The sequence below is a fragment of the Anomalospiza imberbis genome, chromosome 6 (assembly GCF_031753505.1).
Source record: "Anomalospiza imberbis isolate Cuckoo-Finch-1a 21T00152 chromosome 6, ASM3175350v1, whole genome shotgun sequence".
Lineage (NCBI taxonomy): Eukaryota > Metazoa > Chordata > Aves > Passeriformes > Viduidae > Anomalospiza > Anomalospiza imberbis.
Window position 1 is genome coordinate 60,646,657 of NC_089686.1, and position 21,369 is coordinate 60,668,025.

Sequence of the window (21,369 nt, forward strand, 5' to 3'; positions counted from 1 at the left end):
CCAAGGCATCCTAGAATACATATATTTATAGACACATATATACATATATTTATATGCACACACAGAGAGCAATATTACCACCCTATACCCCAGAACAATTTGTTTTCTGTGCAACACAGTAAATATAGGGGAATTTCTTAATATTTAGCTGCTATTGATTAGTCTCAACTGAAATACCTGAGTCTCTTCAGGATCACAGAATGCTATTCCCTTTAACAAAATGCATCAGCTTTTAGTACAAGTAATTTTTTTTAAAGGAAGTATAAAGGGGAAAAAAAAAGCCTCATGTTTATGAAAATTTTCTTCTAAGGTAGAAGGCACAGAAGGCACAGTCTTCCAGAATTTCAGTGTGAGCTCTCCACATAAAATACTTCTGGATTTCAGCAGTTTCCTCTTAAATGTCAGAACTGAGGTTGACACTGGACAGCACACTATGCAGCCTATTTTAATATCACTTATAAACTCTGTTTTTTAATATTTCTTTTGCTGAAACTGTCAAAATCACTTGCAATGCCCCAAGTTATTTATATTATACTTCAGAACACTTGACCATTTGATACTACGCATGAGATACCCCAACTCCAGTGACTCAATCAAACACACCGATTGAACCTTTACATGACTGAACTTCCTCAGCAATCACCACCTTCTGTGCTTATTTTGCAGCTCCAAGGAGAAGGGGTGGCATATTTGAACTTGCAACTTGAAGTTATAATAATATCCTATAGCTCCTCACCGAGTAAAAAAGATTTGAAAAACTGTATTTAACTCCCTGTTTTGGTAAGATTACTACAGGTGTTATTAAACCAGGACTTGCATAAGCAAGTAGCGGGTTTGGGATAAATAAATCATATTTTTCTAACATACTGAGTCTTTCTGCTTGTTACAGCTTAAAAAACTCCAACATTATAGTCTCTTTTATGACTCCCTAACAAACAGTTTCTGTGGCTGATAATAAAGTGATGCCTGCTAGAATTCAGTGGCAAAAACCCAGGGCAATACTTTCAGTGAAAGACTTCATGGTAAGCAGTGCTCAGAGAGAAAATACAACTATTATTATGAGAACTTTTAAAACTATACTCAAATTTAAAATGTTAAGTAGAACTGTGATAGAGACACATCAGTTGAACTGGAATCATCACATAAACTGTTATTTCTACTGACAATTTGGTCATAATTATAACTTTCTGTGCAGAAAGGCATTATGAATATTATTTGTACCACACATTCATATCTAAACATGACAGATCAAAAAAAAACTTTTGCCATTTATATTAAGATTTGGTCACTTCACCAAAATGGTGTCACTATCTATGACCAAGTGTCATAAGCAGAGAATCTTATTGGCATGAAATATTCCATTAAAAATACATACTAAAAGGAAAAAAATCCAAACTGCCTTGCTCTCAGACAACAAGATTCAGTATTATGGGCTGTTTTAATCAATGAAATTAAACACTTTAAAATCAACTGGTAGACACATTGCCTTAACTCTGCAGAAGAGCTTTACATGCAAAATTAATTAATGGGTCAATTCTTAAACTCTCTGTATCCTGTTATTTTCTCTTTTAAAATGTTATTCATTTACAATGACTTCCATGGCATTAAATTTAGGTTAACACAGTAATATATATTAACAAGATAATTATGTCAAAGGTTATCATCAACAGTTCATAATAAAAAGTTGTGCTCAAAAATAAAACTTATTATTTATAGTTTAGGCTGCATAATAAAGTATTAGCAACACAAAATGTTAATTAATTTCCAATTCTCTATTCTTTTATTTGGATTCCATGAAGGTTGATTGGACTTGATCCATCATTTTACGGAAAATTAATTATTTCAAATACATGCACCACTTTATGCAACCTGCCTGATTTGCATTGAGGAAAATTCAGCAGAAGTAATTGAGGCACAAGCAAATACTGGCACTGACTGAACTCAATTTTCATTCCAAATTTCTGCAAAATCCCAAGACACAACAATATCAGATGCAGGGGGAAAACAAACAAAAGCAATGTGTAAAGGGAACATGAAAAGAGAATATTACAAGAATCAGAGAACAAAGGCATTGCAGAACTATTTTAGTGCCATAGATGAACAGTGAGGGCTTCATTCAGGCAAGGTGGAATAAGATATCATATGGCATCCTGACAATTGATGTCTTCATTTAAATGTAAGAATTTACATTCTAATTAGAAAGAATTTACATCTTAATCAGAGGCAGCTGTATTATCTTGTTACTGTTTTTTTCAAAGGTAATGAACTAAAGTACTGCTGTGCTTTTTCAACCAGAAACTAAATAGACAGCATACAGTGTTATTTTATAGCCTACCTGCTGTAAGCTGTTATTAATATTTTCGGAGACTAAATTCCAACAAAATCTTTTAAAATAAAAATTGTACTTGACATTGCTCGAACGATATTGTAAAGGCTTGTTTAAAATATTTGACCAAGACCCTTTCTAACTTATATTTTTAAGTACACGTAGTCATAAAGGTATCATTAATATGGCACCAGAGAAGCATACTTTCATTTTAGGCTTCAAGTAATAGAGTATAATTTTGGAAGGGAAAATGTATTTAGAAAATTTTTCATAAAAATCCCAGTTCCACATGTGTTTCTCCAAATTGTTCACACAATACATAAGGAAAAATCAAATCAAAGATCATTTTTGTAGCTCATGTGTAAATACACTTTCAGTTGAGGCCAAACTGAAGTGGTTTAGATGCTAATTCTAAAGGAGGAGCCCCACCAAGGAATATGGAGCTGCTTTTACAGGCATTGTCATACTTGCAAAAATCATGCTTTAGTAGTTCAGTTACAATTTTTTTTTGGCTCTTGCACAATTTCAGGGGTTTTGATACCATCATATAATATACAACTGCTGCTGGGAAACTTCAGGTATGAGTGCAGATAGAAGCAAAGACATTTTTTTCTCTATGAAGAAATTAACCTGGGAATAGGCCTGGGAAGCTCCTGGTTTAATGACCAGCTCTGCAAAAACTAACTCTGGAAAAACTTTGTTTCACCATTATTTGTCTCTCTACATTTGTTAGATCTCTCTCTCTCTCTCAGCTCTCAAAAAAACTCAAAAGGAAAATGTTTTGCAGGGATTTTCTGGGGAGTGGATTCAGAGTCCAGCCTAATGGACTTTGGTTTGTAAATCCAAATGGAGATCAATTAGCCAGGCTTTGCTTTGCAGCAGGGATTAGAATGTTCACATTCAAACTCTTCAAGCCAATTAATGCCATATTCTACTGAAACACCAGTCCAAGGAACTCAGAACATAAAATGCAAAACATTTATTTATATTACAGATACCTGGGGAAAAAGGACGAGCAAAATGAATTCCCCCATGAAGACAGGGAGAGAGATTTTATCTGAATTTTTCAGATCCACAAAAACATTAGGAAGTTTAGTTCCTCACCCCTGAATGTTCACACCACCTACCTTAAATTAGGATCACTGAATTTATTGATAAATATTTGAGCATTTTGGCAGTGACACAGTTTAAGAAGAGGTGGTAAGGGGTAGAAACACACAGCAAGAATGTGAAAACCAGCTGAATGAAGTAGATATTGGTGAAGAAGTGGAAGGAACTGAGAGAAATGGCTTCAACATATTATTAGAGGCATTTTGTTTTACTCATTCCATTGTTTCCCATTATGAAATGCATTTGATATTTTCCCACTCTCTAAGTACATATCAACTTCATAATTAAGCTACCACTTTTTAAGTTTATCTAGTGTTTCAAACAAATTTTCAATTTATTCCACTTGATAAATGGTGGGTTTTTTCCCTACACCTGCTTCTTCCCGTTCTGTTTGCACACATCTAAAGAAATTGCTTTGGTTTTGAATATATTTAAGTGTTCTTTTAGTTCATATGAATGATTTAAACTCAACATACTATTGAGAACACTTAAATTTGTTGTAGCTGTACTTTAATTCCTCTCTTCACTGTTTATTATCACAAAAAAAAGTGTTTGACAGAAAAGAATATGTTTTAATTTACATTTACTGCTGATGTCTTCCTAATAACCACATTGTTAAGGTCCCACTTACTGTTCAAATATTTAACATAATTTCAAGAAATGTCATGGTCCAAAGGGTGGTTTTTCTAATAAAGTGAAGTTTTTCAGTGTATCTAATATCCAGATTGTGTCTAAAAGAATTTTGTATCAAACAGTTTGAAGTAAAAATCAAACACAAATTTGTTGTTCTCATACTAGGCTAAACATTTTTGACAAATGAGACGTATTAAAAAAGTAAAAAAACCCAACTAAACAAAACCAAGTGGCCACTTAAAATTTTTAAAATAAATTTTAAAAATGTCAATTTTAAAAGCAGTCACACTTAGATTCTTCTTTATGACACAGAAAAAGAGTAACACATTCTTTGGATGAGCACTCACCCTATTTCCTCTTTCCTGTGAGAAGGAAAGCAGTTTGTGCAAACCTCTGGAATGAACTCTATGAAGAGGGGAAACATTCCTGCTCTCCACATGGAAGAGCAAAGGAATCTCAATGAAATAAGAGCACATTGCCCCCAGTCCAGGCTGGGGACTGAGCTCTCCTAAAAACCACGTCCATGTCAAGAACAGGGCTGCTGCCTTCTCTTTGGCTGACACAGTAGGATCAGCTGATTAATTCCTGCTACACCAATTAATTTGATATCTCTCAGGCTTTCCAAAGAACAACTGGCTTTGTCCTCCCTCTTTCTCAGTTTAGCCTGAGGTCTGTGGGCTTTATTTGGGTCAAAATCACACTGTGGATCTGAGCAACTGCCCGTATTATTGGCAGGTTTACCTCTGCCAAGTCAGACTGAAGAGATTTCTGTTCAAAGTCAATGTTTTGTGACTCCCCCGTGGTGTTAAGGACACAGAGGCAGGCTGAGAACAGAGCAGCAGGAGAGTTTTACCATGAGCAAGGTGAGATGCAGTTTGTCCCAACATCCTGCTCACCACAGGAGCTCCACTGCTCCAAGGGAATTTGGAGGCTTTGAAGACTCTGTCACTTCCAGTCTGGTGTGCCAGAAGAATGAAGACTCACATCTGAGCTAAGAAACATCCATCCTAAATACTACCATGGGTTTAGTCATTTAGGAGAGCTCATACTCATACCCATGAGTATCCAGCTCACACTGGATTTAGTTATTTAGGAGAGAACACCCTGGAGTCCCCTGAAACTGGCTGTAGGAACAGGAGCTGAGGGTTAAACTGATGCACACATTCTGCTCCCTGCGTGCAGTTCTGAATGGTAATTGTGGCACATCGAGCTGGGTGTGCCCTTCCTTTCATATATCAGCACACACAGAATTCATCCTTTATCTGGAATCTTCCTTAAATTACATTCAAACCCAAGACCAAGTGTGCTGGGTGCAGAAGCACCACAATATCACTGAATTCCTACAGAACTAGCAACAAGAGGAGATGTAACTTATTTCTATGAGGTACTCATGTACATTGCAATTCTAAAATTTCCTAAACATCACTGAGCTGTTTCATGCTCCACTATATGAACTGTTACATTAATTCTTGATGTCACTGCTGAATCAGCCAAAAAAAACCCAAAAATCTGAATCACAACCAGGTCGTGGACTCAAACAAGAATAGCACTTTGGAATGATTGTATTTTTTAATTGGTTTATATGTTCAGAATTAGGAAAAAAAAAACCCTTTGATTAAAAAGTTTTTTAAACAAACATAACTGAAAAAAAGCTTTTTAAAAATCATTATATGCCTCCCTATTAAAATGCTTATTTAAGCTTTCCTCTGCCAGTTACTATTGTCAAAATATACAGCAGCAGTTAATAAGACAAGACTAGACTTTACTATTGGCTTTCCTAATAAAACATGAAGATAAAAATGAGGCTTGGTGTAATTTATACGAGAGAAAATGATGTACTAAAAGCAAGACACTAAATCAATTTTAAACACCAAACACAATTTATGTCTGACTTTAAAACTCATCCTCCAAACATTAATCTAGACAAAGGCCAGAAACTGAATGAGGCTTAATTTGTGAAACTGATACCTTTCATCATAACCTTTAGCTGAAAAGGTCATTAGATATATTATATCTAAGTGAGCAGCTTATCCCTGCTTCATTACTGATAATTAAGGCAAGTAATATTTCCTTGACAGTAATGTGTCCAGTAAGAGATATTGTCTAGTTTGCATAAACCAGACATTAATTACCAGAGTAGTATCAGAGATAAAAAAAATTAAGTACCTGTGTAACATAATTTCATTATTTTTTCTTCATTTCCTTAAAGAATTAGCAGGCTCAGAAACATAATGAGTATATTAAGAAATCCATTTTCAAGCATTTATTAAAATCCTTATTACACGTTACACAAATCTATTTTTGCACTTACCTAAACAGAAATGAAGGCATCTTGAAATATACACATTATTTAGGTATTTTCTCATCTTGCTTTACAGGGAAACATTCAATGGTGGAGTGCAGTTATCAAACAACAGGTTCATATTTGGGCCTAATGTCAAATGTTAAGGCTTTCATATAGATGCAATCACAAATGAGTCCAAGTCCTCTGATCTGCAACTTTGACACATGCAAAGGCTGTTTCACCTCATTTGCATAAATGGTGGTTTTGCTGCTGTACAGAAGAGCACATGGATCAAATATCCATGTGAGGATGACAACGCTGTCCCTTAGATCATTATCCTGTTAACAGTTTTCATTTCTCACTAGAAACTACTCTCAGTGTTTGTAAAAGCTATAGTGCACAGTGTCTAACAGATAGAAGAACGAGAGATGAATTGTTGGCTTTCCCAGCTTTCATAGAGACAGGGCAGCTGAGAGGTGTTTTAAAAGATTTTATTCCATATCAGTCTCAATGAAAGGTGAGACAGGAGATGTAAAACTCAAGGCCGTTCCATCAGAAGCCAACCCATTTCCTGGTTGCAATTCCTTACAAATGCTTTTCAGCCTGTTAGCTGTTGCCACACAATGCTGCTAATACTCCTAACAACAATCACCTATATTTTTACACCACATGGTCCTGCTACAATGCATCTTTCACAGCTCTAAGTCTCCAAAATATCTGATCTTTCTGCAAGGCCATAGTTTGAAACCTGTTTCTAGTTCAATCTCTCTCAACCCTGTCATCTCTAGTCCTTGGCCTTGCTGAGTCAGCACACCCCATCTCAGAGTTTGCACACAGATGTGCAAGGCTGTGTGAGCTTTCTGTCAGGTTTTGAGAATCCCTTGCAAACCCGTTTCCCACAATGAATTACCTGCAATGGTTCACTCTCAAGGTATGTTATCTACCAAACTCCACTCCACGAAAACCGAGACAAATGTTATCCAGGGAGATTTCACCCCTTAGTCACGACACTAAGGGGTAAAATCCATAAATGCTGCTGCCACCCCCTGCCCTGCAGAAACCATAGAAGTGGTACCTTATCCTTTTCTCCCTCCAAGTCCTCTCCCCATGAGCATTTTCATGATGGGAGCTCCAAGCAGCATTTCTCACAAAGCATCACTGATTTAGAGGAGAGTCCAGGGCACCCTTGCTGGACAGGGAACTGTGACACTAAAGCCTGCTCCCTACCAGATGTGGTGGGCTCCAAAGAACATTCCCTGAGCTTTCCAGGGAAAAGATACCCCACGATCAAAGGCAGCAAGAAGATGGGTGGGAAGGAATAGGAGAAAAGATTGTTACAGCTATGGATATCAGCTGTGATTTCCTGGAGCTTGGATGGACGTATTCAGAACCAGCCAGAGGAGCACTTCTCATATTTATTTATATTGTATTTATTTGTGCACATTATTCTGCCTTAATGCATTAACATTCAGTTAATGCATTAAGTTGGCTGACAATGTGTTATCACCATGATCATTTGTCAGACAGGGACCTTAAATACTGGAAAGTCAATTGGAAGATCTGTTTTGTGATAACCACCTAATGAGAAACCGGCATGAGAGCTAAATTAAGGCAAAATAGGTGAGTATCTGGAAAAGACAAATATTTCAGCAGTAATTGAAGCTATTAAAATTCTGATCTAGTCTATTTTGAAATTTGTGTTATGCAAAACGACCACTTTGCATCAGGACACAAAATCATTGCTTGAGTTAAAGGAAATGTAAGGAAAGTGAGGGTAAGATAAGGCCTGTATGTGCTGCCCCCCTTGCCCCTGAGGCAGGACCATCTGCAGCTGTAATGAATGTTTTTTCCTCCTTCCCCAGGACAAAGACCAAAAAATACTGGTGAGATAAAGTTGTGTGAACTCGCTGGGCACCTGTGAGAGGACTTGGAGTTGCAGTTGTGTTTATGTGAGACCATGTGCCATAACAGCCAGAGCACCATGAATGCACAGGAAACCTAAATCTCAGTACATTGGAATTCTCACCACCCAGTCTCTCACATGGTCCAGATTCTGGGCACAGCCTAGTTTTTCCAACAGAAAAGTAACCAAAGTGATTTTATTTAAAGAGGAAATTCACTTAACCTGGAAAACACCGTCACTTCAAGCCAAAGTAGAGCTACTGATGCTTTCGCTGAAAACTGGCTGCATTCCTCTGTGCAATCCTGCCAGACTTGCTGGTGACAGCAGTATCCAAAACTGCATTTCCCGTGGCAGGTGGCCAGGATGTTTCTGCCCTTTCTTTTGGATCAATACCTAGTCATGGCCTGGCTACCTGTGAGGCAGGAACCACCACGGGGAGTGACCACGTACCAGCAGGAGCTGGAACCAAGCCCACACTGCCATTTGCTCTGACACTTAACACCTCACACAACTTCAGCATCTCGAGGGAAAAAATCCCAGAAATCAAACCAGAAACGATCACAAATGTTAGCATGCTATTTTAACATGTCCTCTGATGGAAGATGCCCTTATTCTTCCCAGTTTCTTGGGTAGAACAAGTGACGGCAATCACTGGCACCTGGCAGAAAAAACAATTGAAATTGTTTTAAAACTGAAATAACTGAGATTATTTTTACTCTAAATATCTTGAATTCAGGCCTGAAGAAGTTGCTGATTAGCCTACAGACTCTTCCTAAATTAGAACTATTATTCTTTAACATCAGAACAGTACTGCTGAGTTAGTGACATGTAAAACATTGCTCATTGGTGTCAGTACTTGTAGGATTATGGCATATGATACTGCAGATGGCTATTTATTTATAAAGTGCAGCACTGTTTCAGTAATGAATTATTCATATGTGGCATAATATTGACAAAAATCTCTTGCATGTATATCCCGAAACATTTGCTGTTTTCAGTGCTATTACAAATAATGACTTCATCCATCTGGTTTTACTCTGCATTTTGGTTAAAAAATGATCTGAGTACAAACATAAAGCAATCTTTTTTAGCCCATTCAGAGAATCAGTGTGCTTTAATGGGTAATCACATAACAAATTATCAACATCTCCTATAAACCAGCAAAGGAATTGTTTTCTTGACTGTTATTTCCCATTTTGCAATAGATAAGTTTTCACAGAGTGAATTTCTAATCTTTGCCTTTAGAACTTCTGGCTGTAATTTGATTGTGAGGTCTGTATTTTCCTTTTTGATAGAAGAGTGAAACTGAGGTCCAAATTACTAAACTGAAATAAATCATTCCATTTATAAACAAAACTACTTAAATCTTTTCAAAAGACAGAAAATTACAAAAAAAATATAAAATCTGGGTTTTCTGTCCCACTGAATATATACTGAATATACACTATACAGTGAAATGCATTTTTGTGTGAATTTCATTGTGAACACTGATTGACCTCTCCTAAGTAAATTATATCACAGTCATTGAGATAACAATGCAAACATAAGTAATTTTCATTTAAATATCGAGTTCACAAGAAACTTCTAATTGCAAACTGACTCTGGAACAAAGTTCTGAATTTGATCTACTTAATGAAATTAATAAATGTTTTGTAATGTATACAGATTGCTCATTTTTTTATCCTGATAATGTGCTTAATGTGATAATTTCCTATTATTCCAGCAGACAGAGGAACTTTTTGTTTTTAGTAATATTTCATTCTTCCTACTTTCCATCGATTGTTTAATTTGGCAGTTACTATGGCACTTATTTTTCTAAAAGTGTCAGTAACAGACATAATGGAACATTTTTTCAAATAAGAAATGTAATGCTGGAAGCTTTGAGAACCTCGCTGTAGATCAAAGGTGCAAACTTAAGCTGACAACTCTTCCTAAGAAGTCTTTGCTCTTCGCAGCTTGCCTCAGTTTAAGAGGCAAAAATTAGCATTTACTGCTTAAAATGCTACCATTGCATCTTCAGCCTCTCAAATCTGAATTCAGAAAGGTCAAAATCCAAATGTGGTTTATTAAGAAACTGGAGAAACAGCTCCCAAATCCAACCACTGTTGCAGTTATAAAACTAAATCAGCAGTTGCATAATTATTTCAGTGTCAATTTGACTAGAAAAAAGATTGAACTGTTCTGGATTGCACAAAGAACAACAAGAGATGGAACCAGATTTTGGTTTTAAAGGTATTCTAGGGAAGGCACATCATTTTTCTCCTTTGTTCAGTTAAAACCACTCAAAAAATTGCAATAGCTCTTTAAAAATGAAGGACTTTGGACCTACATTCCATATTCACAGTATTCATTACACACTTTGTCATCTTTGTTTCCTTATTATGAATTTCTTCTTCTCAGGCCCACAAAATTTTTACAAACAGCAATATCATATGGACATGAGTAAAAATGGTGTTAGTTAGACCTTTGTTATTGAAATGCAAAATTTGAAGTTAAGTTGTGTGAGAAATTTATACAGGAAAATATTCACGGTGTTCACAAAGCCTTGCTTTTTCACCTTGTGTACATCTTCACTAAGTCAGATAACCTAAATTTATTTATCTTGATTTATCTTTGGTTTATCATTTTGATATTTGATTTATCTTTTGTTTATTCATTTATCTTGTCAGCTGTACTTGCTAGCATAGTCAAAAACAGGTTTTGGTTTTTTGGAGCAGTGTTTCAGGAACTATTAAAAATGCTGAAATATATTACAATTTTATATTACTCAGGAATAATTTTGCTTTGTGTTTGACACGAAGTCATTTTTGAATGCTGCTCCAAGGAAATTAGTTTCACAGGTCAGTCTCCTTGTCAGGATGTGTTCTAGGTTGGTATCAGTCACTGTAGTAAATTAAGAAGTTTAGCTGATGTCACTTTTGCTGATTACTTCCTACACTGCAGATAAAAAAATGAGGGAAGGAATTGGCACAGAATGCAATACGGATATTTCTTGTTCACCTGATGTGTAATTTGAAAATGGCAATTTTTTTGAATGCAGTCTCCAAACTCAGCCAGTTTTGCATGAGCATCAATGCCTAAGCTTCTTTTTTTCTTTGGGAAAAGGTTAAAAAAGTCCACTTGTTTAATGCAAAACCATGGCCACCACATAAGCTTAGCCAGCTTCTTTTCTATGACATTTGTGAGGCTGTGCAGGAACACTCCTGTGGAACAGCTGCACTGCCACAATGGGCTGCAGACGTTTTTACTGGCCTAATAATCCACATATTAAAGAGTCCCTAAATACTCATTGATGCGACAGACCATAACAACTCCCCTGGAGCTGCTTCAGTTTATCAGGTCAGTGATCTGCATGCTGAGGATTCCCCAGGTACTCATTGACAGGTAGCATCTCACATACACTTGTACTAAAATAATAATTGCTTCAAAGGAACTGTTAAATCCCAGTCGCAAGCACAAATTAATTTAAAACCACTGAGACAGCACTTTGTTTTTTCTACAGATCTGACAAATCTGGACAAATTTACTAGACAAACCAAGACATCTGAGCAAGAACAAGTATCCTCACATGTTATGGCTATTTGCATTAACAATACCACCCACCTTGTCCTCGATGAATTACAATCACCGCCTTTCTGCTAGGAAAGGGTGACCTAAAAACTGTCCTTGCCACTGTTAGAAAATAGTGAATAAAAAACCTATTATAGAGTTAATAATCTTAACTGAAGACCTAATTTGTTGTTGTCCATGCACTCACTTTCTTCCTCTGTGTAGTGTTTTCTTCTGTCCTCAACTCTTTACTACAAATCATCAAACCCCCTATTTTTCCCTTTCTCTTTCCTTCCATATCCCAACAAGTGTTTAGCCTTGTCAGCCCAGACTCCTTTAATTTTTTACCCTGTTGTTACCTCTCACTAAATTTATGCTCTTCAGATTGGAGGAAAAACTAGTACAGCCTAGAAACCTTTTCACCCAAGAGAACCTGCGGTGATTTACCTGCAGCTCCCACCCACTGCATCACAAATGAGTCACACTCTGGACAACTTTCTGCCTTCATCTGAGTTTCAGACAAAGCTGAGCATGAAAGTGCTCATGCCTACAGTCAGAACACAGATCCTCTAAAGGCACAAGTCCAGAAGAAAAGGCTGATCCACAGTGTTGAACTAGAATGCCTTGGAATCCGTGCCCAAGATGAACTTCAGCCTGATAAGGCAACACTCTGCCATTTGGTACAGGCAGCTGGAGGGAATTTTGGTATAGCTGTATGGAGTTCTGGCACAGCTGCGTGGAATTTTGGTAGATCTGCATGGAATTTTGGTAGATCTGCATGGAATTTTGGTACAGCTGCGTGGAATTTTGGTAGAGCTGCATGGAATTTTGGTACAGCTGTGTGGAATTTTGGTACAGTTGTGTGGAATTTTGGTAGAGCTGCATGGAATTTTGGTACAGCTGCGTGGAATTTTGGTACAGTTGCGTGGAATTTTGGCACAGTTGCATAGAATTTTGGCACAGCTGCACGGAATTTTGGCAGAGCTGCATGGAATTTTGGCAGAGCTGCATGGAATTTTGGTACAGTTGCATGGAATTTTGGCATAGCTGCGTGGAATTTTGGTAGAGCTGTATGGAATTTTGGTACAGCTGCGTGGAATTTTGGTACAGATGTGTGGAATTCTGGCACAGCTGCATGGCATTCTTCAGGGCTCAGTCTGATATTGCTGCTAGCTCTTACATCACTTGCTCCACAGGGCTCTGAAATCATACACTTCAAGTGTTATTTATAGCCCAATGAAGACACAAATCAACTGCACTGCTTGTTTATGTCACTTGCTTTTTATGAGTCATTTATGTTACGGCCACCAGGACACAAAGATCCAGCTGACACTGGCTGCTGTGTGTTTGGGAAAACGTGCTTCTTGAGAACTGCACTTCCAAATCAGATGAGACCTCAATCAAATTTCCATTAACAGTCAGGGTAGATGCAGTGTTCTTGCACAGATCTCAACAGCTCAAAGCTGATAGTCAAAACAAGGAACCAAAACAAGAAGTGGAAGCATCAAAAATCCCTGAACAGATCCACGACTTGCATAATACTGACTATGATAATGGACACAAAGAGATTTAAGAGATTAAAGAGATTATATGATAGCTCGTGGTAATGTAACACTGGCACTTAGACACTGCCAACTCAGATTGTGACAGCTCACTTCTCAAAAGTTAAATAGCATCATAAAAATGAAGAAGAAAGCAATACTTTTTCCTGTAGAACACTCCCAATAGGTAAACTTTCTTCTTGGTCTATATGTTCTTTTCCATTGCCAAGACTTGAATTATTTCTCTCCAGTCTTTTCCTTCATCATCTTGATAAATCCAGGCATATTCTAAACATTACTGCAAAGATTATTTTTCTAGTCCAGTGCTTTGGTTAGGAACACCAATGTCATTCTAGCCCTCCATTATCCCATTTTTTACTGCTGGAGCAAATACAAATCACATATCTTAATTTTCAAGATCCTTGCAATTTAACACCACTTTAAATATCTTAAATAGCAGCATACCTATCCTGTATCTGTGAAATCTATCTTTGGTTTTCTCTTCTTAAGTTTGGGATGCTTTGCACATGAAAATTCCCAAAATGTCTCATTACACTCTTTCAAAAATTCCTCAAAAATTTCCTCTTCTATCACAGAACATATATGCTGAACTAATCTAAGACTTAGGATATGTTGATGAAAGCCCAACACAGCAAATCACCGACTTTTGTCTGCTTAAGAAGATAAGGACTGTTAGCTTGAAAAGCTCTCCCAGCCTCATCCTAGTGAAACTGCAAATGATTTTTCTTAATGCAGCCAAAGGATTGGAGGTAGGGTCAGGGTGTGTGTGTGTGTGTGTGTGTGTAGCTCTCTCCACAGCAAGAATCCTCTTTAAAAGTGAGGACAGAGATGCTAGAATCATCATTCTGGATATGAACTCGCAAGTGAACCATCAACTCAAGGTGGGCCAACATCCTCTGTTGAGAGACTCTTCCAGGGAGAATGCTTGTCTCTTAGGTGTTTCCTGCCTTCCACTGACAGTGGGTTTGTGTTCTTTTGAAGCAGCTTTATGGAACCAGGGTGCCTAAAGGCCTGGGCACTGTGTAACAGCAGAAAGACAAAATGAACTAAGTAAGTAATAGTGACAGTGTCCATAAGTGATCTGTCTCACACCATCTGCAGCCAGATTTGATGGTACTAAGTATCTCCAAAATAAGTGCTAAAGCAGCACAAGACTGGGGGTGAGCAATCCAGAAATAAGAAATTGTTCGCAGACTTGTGCTGAAGGGAGGAAAGGCAGCGTGATGAAACACCTGAAGCAGCAGTAGTATCAATAAAAGTGGTTGGATTGATATGTTTTTTCTGTTCTGTGTGATTGAAGCCAGTTCTCTGAATATTCATGAGGAACAGGTTTCAGTCTGTGCAAAAGCTTTTTTGTGCTTTTGTCTTCGTGGGCTCTGTGAAGAATCAAAGACATCTGAGTATAAGCCTAGAATTTTTAATGTTGTGTGGAACTTTCACCAACTGTGTAGCTGAATGAAACAATTCATCAAACAGTAGTTTTCCAACCAGAGATTGCATTTATTTCAGCAAATCAACACTATTAAGCCACAAGGACTCTCTGCTGCCAAGGAATTCAGAAAACAGTCCGTGGCAGTGCCCACAGCATTTGAAGCAGCCTGATTTGAAGTTCTGCTTGTCAGCTGAACTTCCATCCCAGAGGACAGAGAATCCTCCTTTGACTCTCTAGGACATAAGGCTGACTATCAGGCTTTCTTTTGTTAATGAATTCATATTAACAGCCAGCCAAGAGTTTGGTTGCTAATCAAGTGTAGCAGTAAAGAAGCTCAGGCACTAATCCAGCTGCTGAAGGCATTCCAATATTTGGTGTCTTCGAACCATTGAATGGTCTGCATTGGAAGGGACCTCTGGAGATGATCTAGTCCAGTCTCCAAGAAGAGCATGATCCTCCCATCGTGGTTTTTAAAAGAAAGATGAGGAAGGTGGGAAGTGAAGAGGAATGCAGGATGGATGGGAACATCAGTCAAAGAGCAGTGATCACAGCTCAAAGATAAACAGCATTAATAATAAAAACAAATACACATCCCAGCTGCTGCCCATGGGGCCTGATTTAACACTTTACCTTTAGTTATATTCACTCCATCTTTACAGAGTTTGAAACTGTATGGAAAGCACATCCCAACATTAAAAACTTTTAGTAAGAATGTTGCTAATTACGTATTTTCCAGTAGCTCTCTTGATGGAGATGTAAGCTCTTTAGTCAATTCAAAGTCTGAATTGACACTTTCCAAACATCTGCTGTATCCCAGGAATTGCACTTATGAAGTGTTTTTCAAAGGACTGATGATATGTAAAGCTTTATCAGTGCAATAGAGAGCTTTACACATTCTCCTTTATAAAAATTACTGTTTTTTTGAAGTAGAAGTTTAAAAGTCTCTTCTAGTTTCAGTCTCTGAGAGCACTAATCTAATTTCAAGAGGTTTAAAAGTTATGCTTCCGTAATACAAAAGCACTCTTAATGATCTCTTATTACTTCTAGAATAACAAAGGGGTTACGAACCACCACACTAGGTATGGAAATTGATGAGGAAACCTACCTTGAACTACAGACCAGATTTACAAATAACTGCATTTTCATCTTAAAATGTAATGTTCAATGGCACTGCACATAAGTACATCTAGAGATCCTAAGACATAACTAGTAAATTTAAGTGTACGAGATTGACAAAATTATTTTAAAATATTTATGTTTAATATTTTTAAAGGATTGCCAGTTATCTTGAAAATGATATGATACTTTTCATTTACTTTTAACTGTTGACGAATTTGCAGACCCCAACAATTCAACTCCCTCTCTCCCTTAGCTCCTTTGGCAATGCAGTGGTGACAGGATGGAACTCCTCTGCCACCTCCAAACCCCTCTAATATTGCTTTGCAGACAATAAAACCAGTGCAGGTGTTTAATATGCAACAGCAGAGGCTTGAGAAAGGTCTCATTTTTGTATGACAACTGCCCATTCTGATGTGGACAAGAACATTTATACATGAGGAAAGTCTTTACATCAAGTCATGGCCGAAAGCTTTTGATGTCACACAGGAAAGAGCACTCAAAAAAAATCTCAAATCCAGACTAAGAATTTAAGAAGTTATTTTTTAAGAAGTCACTGTTAATACCAAAGGGAACATTAAAAAAAAAAGAAGTTCTGGAGCCATCCACAAACCAAACAGTTTCCCCCAAGGAGTGGAAGATGTCAAGGCAATATGGCACACAGAGCTGTGGGTAGGTGGGTGCTCCGCTTGGGATGCCAGGTCTGAGATGGTGACACTGCTTTGTGTCCCCAAGACAGCAGGTTCAGAGAGACCAGCACCTACCCAGGGCACCGTGTTGGGCCACAGAGGCACACTCAAGGGAAAAAGAATCAGAATGAAGTCAATTAAAATAAATAAATGAACAAATATGGAAAGCAGGACATCAACGATGGGTAGATTTAGCACACTGCTACTGTAACAGGTGAGCTGAGCATGGCTGTGTGGCTGAGTAGTTCTCCCCTGCCTTCAGAGCAGCTGGTTGCTAAGATTAATGCTTTATATATTCAAAAGGGTACTGATTCTTCTGGACTTGTTGGCTGGAAATGCTGTAGGAAGCGTGATACCCGTATCATTTAACTTCCCCCCCACAACTAAAACAGATACAAGCACAACATTCAGCTGTCAAGCATCTCAAAAAGATTACTAATTCAGTTTGAACTTAATCTGCTGAATGAAAGTACTCTAAAAAAATGTATTTCAGTTCTAAGGAGAAAAGTATGGCTTGTGTGTGAGGGAAAATTAGGCTGATAGTTGTGTGCCACTGCCACTCCCCTGTTCAGCAACAGGAATGGGCTGTGCTTATTTGAAAGGACAATTTGACTGGGGATCTTGGTGTTGCTGTTAAAATACAAAAACTCCAGCAAAAACAGGCTGTTACACAAACCAGTGAGAAATCAAAACATATCCCAGAGTGCAATTCACCAGTGTTTTCTAACTGCATTACCACAGAATCATAGAATATCTCGAGTTGGAATTTGGAATCATAGAATATCTCGAGTTTGGAATCCAAACTGTGTCTCTTTTAACTCAATATATGGGAACTACAGAAGAAAACTACAAAGAAATTATCTACCTAGAAACAGAACTTTACTACTCTAACTATTCAGAAAGGTTGCATTCAAAAAATTAATTGTATCTGGTGAAGCATTAGTGATACACCTCACTAATGAAAAGCAGCACTCTTGACGTAGGCTGTTACTTAAAATATTATGATAAAAGCGAACTCCTACAAAAATGACAGTAGTTAGCAAAAAGGAATCCTAGAAAGCTTTTTACTCTGAAGATAATTTGAGTAATCTTACCCAGAAAAAAAAAAAAGGTCTGATCATATTTGTACAGTCAGGTTTTTAAACCAGTAACTATACACAATATGAATAAACTTACAGTTTGGAAAAAAATTAAAGTATTTCTTATATGACAGAAAGAAAGAAAAAAAAAATTGCTTTTTCATTCTTTCTCAGGTTCTGTGTTATCCAAATGCTCCAGGCAGTTCTAAGTTTTGGTCATGGTCAGCAGAGTAACATGTACTTTGCCTGGTGTTTGACCAGCACTACTGATCTATGAATTCTAACAAAAAAATAATTTCTGTTTCACATTCCTCTTGAACCTTTATCTCCTATACATCCAATATCGCCCTGGCTCATCTCAAAGGAGTAACTGATGAAACAAAGATCCCAAAATCCTTCACAAACACAAAATGCTTTAGCTTAGGAGCAAGCAGCAGCCATGCATCCGCAAACAAGGAAGTCTAGGGGAAAAATAATAAAAATCTCTGCCTATACATGCTTTGCAAAAAGTCTCCTGACACAAATAAAAGGATCCTCCCCAACATATGGAGGAGCTGCTATGCCCTTCCGGGGATGGTCTGTAGCAATGTTCACCTCAGGCACGCCAAGGAGAGGTGAGTTGTCAAATGCAATTTCCATCACGGGCTGGTTTGGTTGAGGCAGATTAGTTGGATGCAATGATGATAGATAGTTTATCCCAGCCCCAAACTGCCGCCTGGGAAATCTTGCACGCAAACGAACAGGAACTCAGGCGTTATTAGTGTCAGGAAGGTGCACACAGGCAAAATTTGGTTGGCAGCCAGGCAGGATGAATCAAGGCGAAAAAGTGACCAATTGCATGTTCAAAATGGAAATTGATAGGCATGTTGTAGTTTGGAAGGGTTTTAAACACCAGAAAAAAGTCATGCATTATTAATTATTCAGGGATAAATATTTAAAAAGTCTCGCTCTGTGGAGAAATACAATTTTTAAGTCAATGTAAATTACATGTATATTGTCCTAATTTTAGGCTTTATCCCAGAAGCTTCACTACGACAGTTCAGAGGACTTCTTATTATATAACTTTAAAATACTCCCATTCAGAGTATTGCAGATTAAAAAATTACCTACCAAATACACAATTTAAAAACAAATAAATGGTGGATTAGTTTCATTGAATTATTTGTAAGGTAAGCAACCACTTGAGCCCCTCGCAGTGGAGTACAATGCTCATATTTATCACCTTCACCTTTTCAAAGTTACCTAAATATTGAATGAAGTAAACAGTAGAATCCACCTGTGTGAGCAATCACAATCATTGGTTCTCTAAATAAATAGCAAAAAATTGCTAAAGGAGAATGTCCTCAAGTTTCATTGCCTGAAGTGATACGCTCTGACAAATCTAACAGCTCTTTCTGTGTCATTCCTAATGCACTTGTCACTCAGTATTATCCATCCTCATTAATGACAATGGGAAAGTTTATCTTGGGAACACGTTTTAAATCATCCACTCTTTACAATGGGACCATGAAATCTCTTACAAAACATGAGGCGGGAACTACTCTGACAACAAAACCCCTTCCTGGCAGCTTTACTCTTAATTCCTGTTCAAGGAATAATGTGTTTATCATACAACCACACGGAACAATATATTAGATGAAACTTGAAACAAGAATAGCTGCTTTGATTTTTCAAGATAGAAAGTGATTTTCCAATTTTTTTTTTTTTTTTTTCACGTTGGGAACATTAAATCTTTCAGGGATGTAATTTTGTATGGAACCATACTTCCTCTTTAAAAAAGAAAGCTATAAACCACTGAAAAAATAGTTTGAATACTAATAACGTCACAGAAATAGTGAAGACTGCTCACAATAAAAATAATGGCTAAGGGATTATTTCTGGCTTTGCACAAATTCTGCTTTACTTGTAGATATTTTTACCAGAAGTCTAGATTGTATGTACAAACCCACTCCAGATAGTGGCATCATTTCCAGCAATAATATTCTGTTTTGATCATGAGTTCTGAAAACTGATATGCCCTCTATGTCAGCAGTGTGCAACAGATAGATTGCAACTATTTCCTTTATTTTGGATGCCCTAATGTAAAAACTACAATATTCATTGCTTCTCTTTTCATCGTCTCATTTGTAACACCACCACCAAACTTCCATAAAAGCAGCAGTTAACACAAGTTACTTTCAAATGCATCTGACTGCAACAAGTGCGGATTTTTTGGATCAATTTGTAAAGTAACAACAGAATTTCAGGATGAAAACCCAAGAAACAAAAAAAAAAAAAAAGGAAAATCAAAGAAGCTGCAAGAAAGTATTCCAGTTACTCCTTTTTGTGTGAGCACAGACAACTACACTGAATGCACAGGATAATACTGCCCTAAAGGATGCAAAGACACATCAGGGTGTGGATGAATAAAAATGGAGAAGGAGAAGCAGTAAAGACCATGGTACAAATAGACTTTTAGTTCAGACAGAGGAAAAAGTGCCTCGTACATGAGATTATATAAGTAATGCACTGACAAAATCCTTTCACTGCAATGGTTCTGCAATAGGCCCTTACTCTACTAACACAGTAAAAATTCTCCTTTATAGATTTAGGGGTGTTTCAGTAGCCTGAATCTAATTTTCATGGCTTTCTCAAAGTCAAAATGCCCTTTTCAGACCCACAAAAAAATAAAAATAATCAGAGATGCACTTCCACCTTAAAACTGTCTTTTACATAACATGACTGTGGCCTTGAAAGTTTATAAAGTAGCCCAAGTTTTTGTAGGACAGCCAGAAAACAAAAAAGCCAGTTCTTCTTTCCTTGTTTCCACAGGTTTTCAAAAACCATAACATAATAAGCCTGAAATTGTTGAGCTATTGCTGAAGATTTTAGCAGGCAGTAGTGACTTGTCTTCTTATTCTGCAAAAACTCACTTTATTAATAGAAAAATTAGAAATAATGTGGCTTCCCATTTAACTGATGAGGAATGAAACACCTCACCAGTAATCTCTTATCAAAATGTAAAAGAAATCTAAAAAGAATAAAACTTAAGCAGGACAGTTTAGTACAAATATTTTTTAATACATAGCTATATAAAAATAGCTACATTAATGATACAAATACAAAAATTAATATAATAATTTAAAAGATTATATTAATTTAAGAAATGCCTCTTAAACAAAATAAGAATTCCATTTAATTATAGAGCTCTTCAAAGCATCAGGAACCTCCTTTTAGTTACTTACTGAAATATCTGCACACATTCAATATTTATGCTGTCTTTCCCTCTATCCATTTTTAAACAGAATTAAAGGAGTAGCTAAAACTCTGCCAATAAAATGACAGGAAGGCTATTTTTAGTCTAGATGATGTAGACCAAGCATAAACAGCCCATGGCTATGCTACTATTGAGGATCAGATCTAAATACAAGTACTAGATTTCCTTCCTATTAGGTTTTTTTTTTTTACCAGCAACAAGAATTACAAATTACATGCTGGTCTGTATCTCTTAATAAATACTCATCCTAGAAGGAGAACCATTTTTTCCTTCATTAAGACAAAAAAAAAAAAAAAAAAAAAAAAAAAAAAAAAAAAAAAAGCTGATACAACTCTTGCCCCACTTCTCTCTGGTAGAAAAAGGTTTGTGAAAGTGCATTTGAGGCAGTAGAGGAAACTTGTAACCTGCCCAGAATTACAAAGCCTTGCAC

General features: G+C 37.0%; 1 protein-coding gene across 3 annotated transcripts in view; it reads right to left on the bottom strand.

Moving 5' to 3' along the window:
- ELP4 (elongator acetyltransferase complex subunit 4) overlaps positions 1 to 21,369 on the bottom strand; it is a 130,947-nt gene that overhangs the window by 40,689 nt on the left and 68,889 nt on the right. The window contains exon 10 of one of the 3 annotated variants that reach the window (XM_068194809.1): positions 10,853 to 16,710. The exons of 1 other annotated variant lie outside the window; for it this stretch is intronic. In XM_068194809.1, the coding sequence (XP_068050910.1) occupies positions 16,660 to 16,710 (51 nt within the window). In that variant the 3' untranslated portion in view covers positions 10,853 to 16,659. Of the gene's footprint in view, positions 1 to 10,852; positions 16,711 to 18,021; positions 18,145 to 21,369 lie in introns of those variants that run through there. One more of the 3 variants, XM_068194808.1, reaches the window with a different exon arrangement.